This window comes from Podarcis raffonei, chromosome 1 (genome assembly GCF_027172205.1).
Source record: "Podarcis raffonei isolate rPodRaf1 chromosome 1, rPodRaf1.pri, whole genome shotgun sequence".
Taxonomy (NCBI): domain Eukaryota; kingdom Metazoa; phylum Chordata; class Lepidosauria; order Squamata; family Lacertidae; genus Podarcis; species Podarcis raffonei.
The window spans coordinates 71,635,471-71,649,696 of record NC_070602.1 but is presented as its reverse complement, the minus strand read 5'-3'; the positions used below and the strand labels follow the sequence as shown (position 1 = coordinate 71,649,696).

At 41.6% G+C, this 14,226-nt stretch overlaps 1 protein-coding gene across 3 annotated transcripts in view; it reads left to right on the top strand.

Moving 5' to 3' along the window:
- Positions 1–616: 616 nt before the first annotated feature.
- The window catches only part of PIK3C2A (phosphatidylinositol-4-phosphate 3-kinase catalytic subunit type 2 alpha), a 48,019-nt gene continuing 34,409 nt past the window's right edge, over positions 617–14,226 (top strand). Inside the window, exons 1-2 of one of the 3 annotated variants that reach the window (XM_053392666.1) lie at positions 617–712; positions 6,908–8,087. In XM_053392666.1, coding sequence (XP_053248641.1) covers positions 6,975–8,087 — 1,113 coding nt within the window. In that variant the 5' untranslated portion in view covers positions 617–712; positions 6,908–6,974. Of the gene's footprint in view, positions 789–2,859; positions 2,881–6,907; positions 8,088–14,226 lie in introns of those variants that run through there. The other 2 variants (XM_053392655.1, XM_053392675.1) reach the window with 2 other exon arrangements.

Here is a 14,226-nt window from a genome sequence, read left to right as displayed (position 1 = left end):
TTCTAGTACGAAACACTAGCTGGCAAAGATTGCCTCGTACATTGCTCACTGGCCCACGTGGCAGGACGATGTGGGAAAAGGGCAGCCTTCAGGTGACGATGTATCGCACCTTGGTCAGTATCCAGGCACTTCCGAAAGCAATTAAAAGTGCATGCGCCGAGAATGATGTAACAAGTTAAGGTACAGCGTGTAGGAATGGTTGTAAACTCCACCCCCCCTCCTGTGCAACAGCCACGTGAAGAAAATTCAACTGGTGAAGTTATTCCCCTCACTGCAACCCGAAGGCTGGGAAAGGCTTTACCCGCAGAATGTTTTGTCCTGCAGCTGTTACCCAAGGAAGGCGGACTGGGATGTGTGTGGTGGAGGGGCGGGTAACTCTACGGGGCAGCAACCCGAGAAGGGTGTTTCTGTGGCCCTTCTTGCACGTCTAAGCTCGACGAAGCGTCCTGTAGCATCCGAAAGCTTGCTCCCAACATTTGAAAAAGCCCGTATCCTATCAGCGTGCTTCGAAGCAGCCAGCTCCTCATGAGCCCAGCGCTCGACCCGGCCTCCCTGCTGCGGCTCCGCCTTCGCCGCCCCTTCCCTCAGCCGGCCTCCCCTCGCTAGGAGCCGGAAGTGGACGCGCGGCAGCAACAGCCATCCCAGCGCGGGGAGCGAAAGAGGCGGGGAAGCAGGAGGAGGAGGAGAAGCGGGCTTGGAGTCGAGCTCGCCAGTAAGTTTCTCCGCGGTGGGGACGACGGGAAATGGCTGCGGCGACGGCTGGTGCTTCGGGATGGAGGCTCGCTGAGGTGAGGGCGAGTCTGGAAGGCTGCGAGGGGGAGGAGAAGGGAACGGGAGAGACCCCTCGGGGGGCGTTTGCTGCAGGCGAAACGCGGCTCCCAGGGGGCGCATCCCCGCGCTCAGCCTCTCTGGGCCGCCTTCTTCCTCGCCGCTGAGGCCGCGCTTCCTCGTTCGGTCCCCGAAAACCCCAAGGCATACTCAACCCCAAGGCGCCCGCTGAGGGGCTTCTTCGCTAACTCCCCTAGAGGAGCAGGAGGAGGAATGAATGAGGGGGGCTGGTCCGCTTGGGTCGTCTGGCGCCCGAGGCCAGCCAATTAAGGTGGCGCCGAGGAGGAGCTGCCTGCGTGTGGCTCCGCTTCGGAGTAAGGAGACGCTGGAGCAGATAAGGAGGCCTCCTCCATGCTGCCTTGCGAGAAATAGGGCAGCCGAGGAATAGTCTCTCGCTTTCCCACTCCTCCCACCCACCCCCTCGCCTTCGCGGCCTTGCAGAGCAGTTGTTTTGTTTTGGGGTTTTTTGGCACACGCAGATGACTGCGTCTTCCCGCTAATCGTATTGCGTCGAGAGACGGAGAACAAGCTGTAGTTTTGACTCACCGAAACAAATTCCCACGGGTTTGGTTTGTGGGGGGCCTAATAAATTGAGGCTTGAGCATCCTTGGGCAGGTTGGCACGCAACCGAGAGACATACGATTGCTCGCACTCCAGCGTGTGTTGACAGTAGTTGCAAATGCTGCTGGTGTATCACCGGTGTCCATGTGATCAAGCCTCAAAGTAGTAATTAACGGTGGTAATATAGATGCTGTGGTGCATAGGAGCAGGTTTTTATGGCCAAAGGCCCTTGGGTACCACAAGTTGTAAAGCAGCAGTTGGGCTGGGAAACGTTTAATACATGCAGCCAGATTTGATTATCACCGGTGTTATTCCTGGGGTGTGCTAATAGATGCTAGAACAGCTAAACAAAACACTGTAATGTTGTCATGGGTGCTTATAGGAACTATAGTAGAACTCTCTGATTCTAGGTTCAGACACTAGTGGTATTTGATTGTATTTGTGGTCACCAGATATATGGAGCAATATTTGTTACTGGCTGTTTTATATTTTGTATCATATAAATATCTTTGTTTACTGGGATACTGAAGAGCTTAATTGATTTTACTTGTTGGCCTTTTATTATTTAAAAGTGTGTTTACTTTTAAAGATCTGACGCTCAAATGCTGAGTTTTTATCCCTTTAGACTTCTTGGATGTGTAGTCTCTTTGCTGCGAGAAAGCTTAGAAGTGTTCTGAGTGTTTATACTTCTTACTAGCTTTTTGTTACAGAAGCCGGTAGGGAGGAATACAATGCATTCTGTATTATTTTGCAACTGCAGTTTTCTGAAGAGGAATCATGTCACTGGGTGGGATTCAGCTCTGTTTTACTCAGAGTAGACCCACTGAAATATATTTACCTAACTTATTCATGCTCGTCAATTTCAATGTGTCCTGAGTAAAACTTAGTTGAATACCACCCATAGTTTCACAGAATTGAGACATGATGCTGTGGTAAACAGAAAAGAGCAAAATTGCTACATTCAAGTTAAACTTCACTTGTATATGATACTGGTTTTTGATCTTAACTATTTGCTGTTCAAGTGACTCATTGGGCAGTTTTATGTTTCACAAAAGAGTAAAGGTCTTGTTATTCAAGGAAGAGGCATAAGAAATGTTTATTCAAGGAAGAGGCATAAGAAAGAGGCATAAGTTTAATGTCTACAGTTTTATTTGAGGCAGCAGCCGATAAGAACTGAAGCGTACAGTATATGGTAGGAGTTTAAGTGTAGGTTGTACTTATTTATAGCCATTCAGTGGAAGTTAATATATTTATGGAATCTCTATATTTAGTATGCACTGACGTACAGAGGAGAAAAATAAACTATAAATGATTAGAAAATCTGTTGCTTCTGGCACCAGTACAAAACAGGCCATAGTTAAAGTTCTGATTCTGCAAGTATTGAAACTTATCCACAAGTTCACTGTTAGTTTTATTTTTGCTTTAGCATGGCAAGTTGGGAACAGGAAAGAGAGAAGTAAGGTGTGACAATCCTGAAAGCAGAAATAAAAGGTAATCTGGGGAAACTGAGGGAAATTCACATTTCCCAGGGATTCTCCCTATGGTTTCATACTTAATATCCCCACATATCTTCATACTGGATCTTTCCCCCAGAGGAATGTTTGTCCTCCACCCACCACATTCCATTGTCCTTTGTGGCAGGCTTTTTTGTCATTCTGCGTATGTTGCTCTTGCCACTTTGTGCTGCAGAAGTAAAGATCCCATTAACATAACTATTTTTACAGTGACATATTCAGTGTTGGCATGCTGAACTCATTTGAATGTTTTGATATGTGAAGCTGCTTTGTACAGAGTCAGACCATTAGTTCATCTAGAAATTTCCCAGTTTTGAATAGATTTTTTCCCAGCTTTGCCAGGGCATGCCAGGGATATCTGCTACTGATGTTATATGCCTCCTCTATTTCCTTAAATGCCAGTGGCTTCAAGATTCAATCCAATGTTTTTTGTTTGCAAAGATGCCAGTATTGTATCATCTTATTAACTATACTGCCCATGCCTCTGGCAGCTGTTTTAATGTCTTCCATGTCTTTCATCACATAAGATTTAATATTCTGCAAACAGAAAATTATATGGATAGTGCATTAAATAAGGATAGTGGGTTAAATTTGAGGGTGTCAGTTCCAAGATCCAGCATAGGTTTCCTTTTGGAGAAAAGCAGGAAATATTGTTGCCTATTTTTCATGCAGATACCTACACTGCATCTCATACTCATCATACTCATACTGCTGGAGCATCCCCTAATAATAATAATAATAATAACTTATTTCTACCCCACCCATGTGGCTGGGTTTCCCCAGTTACTCTGGGCGGCTTTCAACAGAACATCAAAAACAGAATAAAACTTCAAAAAAACACTAGGAACTTCCCTAAACAGGGCTTCCTTCAGATGTCTTCTAAAAGATGGATAGTTGTTTATTTCCTTGACATCTGATGGGAGGGTGTTCCACGGGGCAGGCGCCACTACCAAGAAGGTCCTCTGCCTGGTTCCCTGTAACTTCACTTCTCACAATGAGGGAACCACCAGAAGGCCCTCGGCACGGGACCTCAGTGTCCGGGCTGAACGATGTGGGTGGAGAGGCTCCTTCAGGTATATTGGGCCAAGGCCGTTTAGGGCTTTAAAGGTCAGCACCAACACTTTGAATTGTGCTCGGAAACGTACTGGGAGCCAATGTAGGTCTTTCAAGACCAGTGTTATGTGGACTCGGCGGCCGCCCCCCCGTCACCAGTCTAGCTGCCACATTCTGGATTAGTTGCAGTTTCCAGGCAGTAGTTTAAGCAGGAGATAACTAGAGCATGCAGCATTCTGGTGAGACAGTCTGCGGGCAGGTAGGGTCTCATGCTGTGTACTAGATGGAGCTGGTAGACAGCTGCCCTGAACACAGAATTGACCTGCATGTCCATGGACAGCTGTGAGTTCAAAATGACTCCCAAGCTGTGCACCTGGTCCTTCAGGAGCACAGTTACCCCATTCAGGACCAGGGAGTCCTCCACACCCACCCACCCCCTGTCCCCCCAAAACAGTACTTTTGTCTTGTCAGGATTCAACCTGAATCTGCTAGCTGCCATCCATCCTCCAACTGCCTCCAGGCACTCTCACAGGACCTTCACTGCCTTCACTGGTTCTGATTTAAAAGAGAGGTAGAGCTGGGTATCATCCTGCATACTGATGAACCCAAACCCCCTGATGATCTCTCCCAGCGGCTTCATGTAGATGTTAAAAAGCATGGGGGAGAGGACGGAACCCTGAGATACCCCACAAGTGAGAGCCCAGGGGTCTGAACACTTGTCTGCCAACACCACTTTCTGGACATGGGCCAGGAGAAAGGAGCAGAACCACTGTATAACAATGCCCCCAGCTCCTCTAGACGGTCCAGAAGGATGTCATGATTGATGGTATCAAAAGCCGCTGAGCGACCCAGCAGACCCAACCTTCCACAGCAGGGAATGGAGGGAAGGAGGAATTGACAGATATCGTCACCCTAACTGCTTCTACTAGTGTTAATGGAACTCCCAGGTTGGCATAACCAATATTTGGATGACACACAGTTTTATTTCTTTATTCCACCTGAACCATATGAAACTCTCTCAGTGCTGAACTGTTGTCTGGAGGCAGTAATGCGTTGGATGATCATGAGGGCCAATAAACAGAAGCGCAGTACTGAGAAGGTGGAGACACTGTTGATGGACAGATGCTGTATTTAGCAGTTGGGTGTACAGTATACTGCACTCGCCTCTCAATGAGCATTATTCCATATACCCTCCATATTCTGAGGGTACTCCTGGATTCAGTGGTCTCACTTTGAGGCACAATTTGCCTCAAATGCAAGGAGTGCCTATTACCTGGTCAGGCTGATGTGCTAGCAATGCTATCTAGATAGCCATGCCATGATGATCTAGGCTCCTGTAGTCTCTAGTTTGAACTATTGCAATGCACTCAATATTGGATTGCCCTTGAAGATGGTCTGGAGATGACTGCTAGTACAGTATGCTGACACAAAAGCATAAGCAGGTGTGTCTGTGTGCAGTTATCTAAGAGCAATTATTGGCTTTTAAAGTCCTTCATGCGCTGGACCCCAGTTACTTTTCAAAGGGCCTTCTCCCAAGGGAAGCTTTGTTTCTCATGTTGATGGACCACTGTGTCCACTGTGTGGTGACATAAAAGAGCACTTTCTCTTTTTTGTGCAACCCCCCCCCCCACACCCCGTGCCCAGTAGAACTCTCTTCCTGTGGGAGTGCAGATGGTGGACTTCGGTGGATTTACCTGTTGTCCCAGGCATTTGGGGTAAACCTGTGAAGGACACAATTTCTTTAGGTCTTCTCATGCTGTTGTGTTTATTAATTGGATTTACTAATGACACTTTTTAATTAATATATATTTTGGGTTGTATATTTTATGATATGTTGTAAACCACCCTGGGATCACTATGTGATGAAGGGTGATCTACAAATTTTAAAATAAATAAAGTCTGGATTGAACCCATTGCATGTAATTCATTGTATATGAGCAATGCCAGATGAAATGTATGGTTTCCAATGCAGAACATTCCTCTAAGTAAGAAATCTCATCTGGTTTAAAATGGATTCTAGAGTTGGACTGAGCTGTGTTGGCAAGACAGTGCAGCACAACTTTCCACAGTTACTGATGTAGAAATAAATTGCTTTTAAGTTTAGATATGCTCTTCCAAGCATTGCATTTGTAGCAATATATAGAAATAATTAATATACATAAACAATGCACTTGTTCTAATAATTATGAGAAATATGTAGCTGTGAGTAGCTGCTGTTAATTACAGCTGAAATATTTTATATACATTTCTTGCTTAGTCTTAGTGTTATGTGTGAATGCAGCCACTGAGTAACACTCTTATTTGTTTATTGCCATCTCCAATGTTCTTTTGCTGAATTCTAGTGCCTGTGCTTATCTATCCTATCCAGCTCTGTTGGAAATACTGGAAGAAGGGTAGCCAGAGCTAACCCTGATTCCAGTGGAAGTCTGAACAGCGTGCTTGCTGAAACTTGAGTGGCTGCACTTTTTCAGCCCCTGTTCTCAGACTACCCACAAAATTTGATCACACTCACACGTCATTCTTAGGGTTTGCATGTTCCCCTCTAGTTGGGTTATGTGTGTCTGTCTCGCAGATGAAGAACCTAGGCTTTATTTGAAACCAACAGTCCTTGGGACTGTGCACCTGAATGACACAAAAGGAAGCAGGAGCAGGAATTATTTAAGCATAGGTTAATTTTATTACTTCATTCATTGCATTTATGTGCTGCCTCATAACACAAAATTCTATAGGCTACTTAGCGCAAACAAAATGCATATGCAGCTGGTTTGAGAAATGAGACAAGTGGTTGCTGATTGATACTGCATTGTTTTTCATTTTACACGCATACAATAAAAGCTTGGACCTAGTTCTTGAAGCGGTTTTAGAAATCTACCATTTTGAATACTTTTTCATTTGATTTTGCAAATATTGTTCATTTTGTTTCTAACGAGTGTTTTTCTTTCTCCTTCCAGTGCTTCTGAATCTGGCTTTGAACATTTTGGGGCCAAGGATTTGCAGAAGAGGTGACTGGAGTTGTTAATGGACATCTGTTTTCACGGCATGGCCCAAATATCTAGCAGCAATGAAGTCAAACAGCGTTCATCGCCCTCTTTGGGCACAGCAAAGGCAAAAGAAGTGGACAAAGAGGAGGCGCTGCAGATGGAAGCTGAGGCTCTAGCTAAGATGCAAAAGGAAAGAGTGGTAGCTGGTAACAGACAAAGTGTTGACATTTTAAGCAACTCTTGGCCAACTGTACAATCCCACAGGAAACAGGACCATGATCTTATGGTGTTTCCAGAGTCCGATGCCAAGAGAAAGATGGATGATAAGTTAAATACAATTGAGATAGAAAAACTAAGCCATGCTGAGCTAGAGAAACTACTACTTGAGGACAGTTCTGAGTCAAGCAAGCACACCACGTTGCCAGCAACTCCTATTCTGAGTTCATCATTTTCTTCACAGTTTTATGCCAACCCTACTATTCAAAGAGGACAGTGGACACCTGGGTTTCCTGGGCCTTCTACTTGCACTGTACCTTCTATTTACCCAGCAAATTCTTACAGCAAACAAGTTGGTATCTTTCAGAATGGCTTCCATCCAGGTATGTCCACTTACCAGTCTTCAAAGCCTATTTATCTAAGTCTTCCAGAGAGGTCCCAGTACATTACATATGCACTGCCTGCTACTTCAGCCTTCCATCCACAGAGAAGTTTGCCTATATATCAGCCAACACTTACCCCTGAAATGGCAAAAGTATTTGATAAGATAGCAAGCACTTCAGAATTTCTGAAAAATGGGAGATCAAGCACAGACTTAGAAGTGACTGCTACTAAATCTACAGTTAACTTACCAACCTCTGAAAACTCCAGTGATATTAGTAAATTTGATTGGTTGGATTTGGATCCTTTAAGTAAACCGAAAGTCGACAGTATGGATATATTGTATACGGCAGAAGATGATGCAAAGGTGACTTGTAGTACAGTTGTAGAAGATCCTTGGGATGCTGTGCTACTGGAGGAGAAATCCCCAGGGAAATGTCGTCTTGAAAGAAAAGTTAGTGGGAAGTCTTCTTCTGGGGCAACAGTTACAAGAAGTCAGTCTTTAAACATTCGAACCGCTCAGCTTACTAAATTACAGGGCCAAACATCACAGGTAAAACATATCCTGAAAGCTTATTTTCATTTTGTAAGCTTACTTTCATTTTGAAAAGTTGATACTATTTAATGGAATGAAGAATTTGTTCCCTGCCCAACCATAATTCTACAAATAATTGATTATTAGAACTTTTAAGAAAATTGTGAATTTGGTAACGTGTGTTTATTTTGCATTAATTTTTAAATTGAAATTTTAAAATTAAAAAATATTGTTCCTGTTAAGTACTACAGTCACATTTTCTAAAGAATGCAGTATAGCTTCAGACAATTGCCTTCTAGATGTGCAGAAATCAGAAGAAAGAATGGTGAGTAGGGAGAGTTTTATTTGCCTTCATTACTGCCCCCACCTTGCACCCCCACCATCAGAAACCAGGTTTGTGTAGCTGCTTCATTACTGAACAGTACACAGCTGTGGGTAGACCTTATGCAGCTCCATCAGATCATAAACCTTAGAGTGAGACACTAAGTCAACAGATTAAGGGAACCCTCTTGTTACGATAATTTTTTGGCGTGATATTTTTCCTCATACTTGTAAAGTCCTTCAACCTCCTGAAAATAAACATACTTGGGGCAATCCTGACTGTGGGTGGCCCTGGTTTGCAACCTTGCTGATAAAGTATAGGATCACAGAATTGGGAATTAGAAGAAAAAATTTAGGACCCACAAAATGTTGCCAAATAGCCTCCTGTTGAGGCTCCACCCAGTCTAAAACAGAAGGCCTGGTTTCATGTCTGGAAAACTTTTCGTACTGTGCTATTTAGTTCCAAAGAGATTCAGAACTGGCTTCCAGAATGGGGTTTTGGTATCTAATAGCAGTGGTGGGGGATACTTTTTTTGAGGAATGTGAAAGGAGTGAATACTCCACATAGTGCTGTGATAGGAGTCTTAATCTCATGGTTTGCATACCCCAGATTTTAATTCCCCTGAAATACTGTAGCAGTTAGCAGCTCAAATATGCCAAGCCAATGCCCTCTGCATCCCTTTCCTCTATTATTAATTATTATTATTCTCCAACTAACACTTTCAACACTCTGTTCTTCTTCAAAGCCAGTGACTGTGCTCATTCCCCATTAGGATGTTTTTGGAGTTCTTTTCCTTTTTAAAAAATGCAGAAACTACTATATTTTCTGTGGGCAGCTCCATTTCACAGCTAAACTAATTGGTCCAGAATACCAAGTGTGATATTAGAAGGGATGATTATTATTCAGTTTAATCATTATCAAAAAGTCACAAACAATTCAGGTAGGTCAAGAGTAGTCAGTGTATGTGCAAGTAAACTTGATTGTGATGAGTTCTTAAAGTCTAGTTATTCCTATACTAAAGACTTACTGACATCACATGGGCTACTTGTGAGGAAGTGGTTTCAGGATTTCTGCCATTGTGTAGTTGGTTACTTTGCAGAACTACTGTAATAAGATACTTCTGCTGAAAAAAATAATTTTTAAAGATTATTTTTCCATGTAAACAGGCTCTTTTAAAAAAATAACATTAGAAAGTCTTATATCCCATATTTCATACTGATGTTGCACACATAATGCACTATGTAGTATATTAAACATATAAACTGCTTCTAAATTAATAGTATACACATATCATGGCCAAAACTGTTAACTTGGTCTCCAAATCTCTGCGGTTTATCCTTTACAAAGAGGCTCCATCTGTGTGATCTGTCATGAGTATTAGGAGGAAGTAGACATTTAGGCCCCGTGCATGATCAAAACTATCTGGCATGGGAACAAAGCTTTACAACTCGGCAGGATAACACTTCAGCAGAACAAAACAAAGGCCTGAGATTTAATATGCTCACAACGGTTCTCAAATATTGAAGGTTTTTTTCCCTAGTGTAGGAAGTGGCAGTCATATTAACCCCTACTGTTCATATCTTTAGAATGCCCATATAGGATCTCTGAGTCTGTTGGGATGTGCGTTATTTGTTTGCCATGACATGACAGCCAGATAATAATAAGATGGATTAGTCAGCTCATTTGTATGCCTAGGGTGTGGGTGTTTTCTGGGGTTTCTCTAGTTGTAGTTTTTGTCTTAAATTCTTCTGCAGGGATAGTCAATAGGAGCGATGGGAGTTGTAGTCCACAGCAGCTGGAGAGTACCACATTGGCTACCCCTATTGTAGATTATGGGTTCCGTATATGTGGTGCTGTTAGATAAGATAAGATAATTTATTATGGTCAAAGACCAGCTCGTATGTGTGGTGGTCTTTTTATTATATTCAGTTATTTTGGTTTTTAACATTTTTATTGTAAACATCTAGTTAGGGTTTGCACTGAAATACAGGATAGAACTAAATGTGTCAGATAAATTTGACTGCCATTAAAATTAGGCATTTTTTATTCACAAAATTAAAATTAAATTAAAATATCAGGTATTAGCTTGATCTAAGACTTGGGCATTTAATTTTGTTTCCAGCTACAGAATATAATTGTTATGCTGAATCAGACCATTTAATTCAGCATTCTTCCTTGGAGGTGAAACTAATGAATCAGTTGTCTATTAAATGTAGCAAAATCCTTGGCACAGGAGCTATTGCCATTTAATTTAATGTCATGTTCACTTCTGTTAAAACGCTATGTGATATCTTCATAAATTAAATCCTTACTCTATTCACAATTCAGTTATGCTAGGTAAAGCTCAGTCTTTAAATTGGAGACATGTGTTATGCTTTCTTCAACAAAGTTTCTCAGAAACCTTGATGCTGTTGAAAGTTTAAAATGACACACATATTATCAAAATTAAATATATTGCAAGTCATATTAGCACATTGGAAAGTTATTTTCTTTTTTATCACATTTGCAGCACAATGAGAATTGTGTTTACATGGAAATAAAATCAGTGAGGCTTAATATATGAATGGTTGGTTTATACCTCGGAAAGTAGAAAGAGATATGTGAGGTTAAAACATCTGGTATATTACTGCATTGTAAGCCACAGTCTTTTTCTTTGAGGAAAAATGACAAGCCAAATAGGCAACCGGAATTAAACACAGCTAAAATTCTCCTCCCATCCACACAGGAGGGGAACATGCATGTTCAAGGTTCACTGCAGTACGTTCACATTGTGCTAAGTTATGGTTTAGCATTACATTCCAACATAGCTAGTTTGTTATGTCTAGGATAAACTGTGGTTAGTTTCAACTAGGGTTTGTACAAGCACGTATACTTCAAACTGTTATTTAGAATCTTGTTAAGATAAACTATAGTTGAACATAATTGCAGTTCGCAGCTGAGACAGAATGATGCACTGTGGTTAACTGAAAACAGAAGCAAATCCTTCTAGTCTTCTCTTGGCCACACTGTAGGAACAGGGGAGGAGAGGCAAGCTTGTGCATATAATGGTAAATTTGTTTTAGTGTTTCATCCAAACCAGGTTAGGTTTTTTTGTCAGTCATCATCATCATTTACCCACATTTCACTCCAAGGTCCTGGAGCAGACTACAACATTAAAACACAATATTAAAAAGGGTTTAAAAAAATTTACAACAATCACAGAACGTTGAGGAATGTACTTCATGGAGTTGCTTGTAAAAAAAATGCCACTTTCTGTGGGTTAGAGCCAAAGATCTCCATGTATTAGCAGAAGACACTTGATGGCTCCCCCAGAGTAGTTTGTAGTGTGGTGGAGGGGCTGCAGCCTTAATCCAAGCCAAGGTGATTTTTTTGGTACCAGCTGGTTTAATTGATGCTACCCAGCAACGTGACAAATGGCAGACCAGGACCAACATACTTCTGTTATTTTATTTTACTGTTGGCTATTGAATGGAGGACTAATCATATGCTGCCTTTCAGAGTGTATTTTGGCACTGATAAATGAGACATTTCCTCTTGTGGCATGTCATATGGTACATGTGCTTTAAATCACAAGCGAATGTGTAATTTAAGCAGTTGGCACAAAAATGGCACAGGTGGCAGGAGCTATGGCATTAAAGCAACTCCTATTTTGAAGTTGTTCATATAAGACATTGTATGAGTTACTTTTTTACATTTCCCCCTAGAGATTATCTTTAAAATTTTGGATTTTGACTTGACTAATAGCAGCTGCATAAATATTTGTTCAGGTTTTTTAATAACATGAATAAAATGTTCCACAGACTTTTGAAGTAAACCTACTCACATCTTATTTCAGGACTTAATTCCACAAGAATGCTATCAAATTCTGTATATTGGAAATTAGAGGTAGAAGCCATAAAACTAGGATTATTTTAAGACTAAATAATTAGAACTAAGAATTACTTTAGTAGGAGTTCCAGATCATACTCCATTTCACTTGCTTTTATTTGGAAAGTGGAATCAGAGAACAGAAAATATCCTGTTTATATCTTTGCAATATCATCATATTACGGTAAGTTTGAGACTGTGCGCCTCCGTCTAAATAGATGTAGGCTGCAATCCTGTACCCACTTACTAGGGAGCAAGCCCCATGGAACCTCTTTCTGAGTGAGTGCATATAGGATTATGTTGTGGGTGGTGGGGTTGGGGTGAAGATGTGTTATAATTATGTCATAATGGTGTGTTTAAATCTGGTTTTTCCATCTTCTGTCTATATGTGTTATGCAATATATACTGTTGATTATATTGTGTGTGTGCATGTGTGTCTCTGTGTTTAAATAAACAGAAAATGAACCCATCATCAGATAATGAGAGTACCAGGCTGAACTGGAAATTTTTCAGAGACACAGTTGTTGAGTATTAAGGTGGAGAATTTTCCCCAAAAAAATTTTTAGTTTCTATACTGGTTTTTGGTAGAAGGCCCCCACAACAGTCAAAAGCATAATAATACAACATAAGATACACTACTGTACAGTATATAATAATCTACCAGAATAATATATGACAACAAAATCGCAATATAGAGACAAGACTCAAATAGAATTTTCCCAAGCTAAAGAATTAGAGTATTCTTAACAACCCTGCATTCCATACATTTAAGTGTTAGAAGCCTGAACAGACAATGAGCCACACTAAAAAAAAATTACATCTGACGAAAGGAGTTAAGCGGTACTCTCACTTCTACCCATTCTAACTATTCAGGGGTTTAGGACAAACAAGCAATCCATGTAAAATGTCCACACGAAAACAAAAACCAATGGGGAGCATGCCCAATATCTATAGCTGCCACAATTTAACACACATGCATTTTTGGGGGGTAAGACAGCAGGAGAAGCAAATACATTTCTATGATCTTGAGACTTCAGGCATTTATAGCACAAAGTGATAGCAATAACCTGGAACTGCAGTGTTTGAAGCTACTTGAAACATTGCTCTAAGTCAGAGGTGAGCAACCCACGGTCTAGACTAGAGGACTCATGGCGCCGTGCACTACTTCCCTTGGTGCGCTTCACCCGCCCCCAGAAGCCTGAAGGAAAAGAGACAGAGAAAGAATGAGTAAATGGTGACCGAATGATGTGAGGAAAGGACAAATGTTTGTGTTTGTGTGAATAAATGGGTGTGTGGTATGAGAGAGAATGAAATGTTCAGTGAACAGCACAGCTAGACAAGGTGTCTGACCCTTTATATGCTTTGATCCCATTTGCAACCATCCATATGTGGCCCTGACCATTGCCCCATCCCCCGGGAATGTGGAACTCAACCCTGGGAAGGTTGCCCACCCCTACCTACTCTTAGCAGTGGTAGACTGCTTTCTATGAAACAAACATATTTGGAATCAAATACACTTAGTTTTGCCAGCTCTGTCCCACCTTTAGCCACTGCAGGTAAGACTAGGGCTATACTTTCACTGGCTTCTTTCTTCAAAACTTTCTTAGGCGTTACAGATATAGACCATCTTAAAACATCAATATATGCAAAAATTTAAAATATATAAAAAGAAGCAGCCATTCAAGATATATAGTAGCAGAATTTTTCATTGGAATGTCTTCCCGGCAACCCGTGCCATTCACCACTGTAAGAGATACTATTGACAGAAATTCAGCCACCCTTGCGGCCACCCTTACCTCTGGGTTAATAGCAGATAGAATCTGATATTTTCATTGTGTCATGATGTTAAACTACCCAAAAAAAGGGGATAACACACATTTATGTAGCTGGTTGCACAGTGGACAGTAGAAAATAATATGTTCTACAGTGTCTAGCACATTCAAATAACATCCGCAATGTCTATCATTT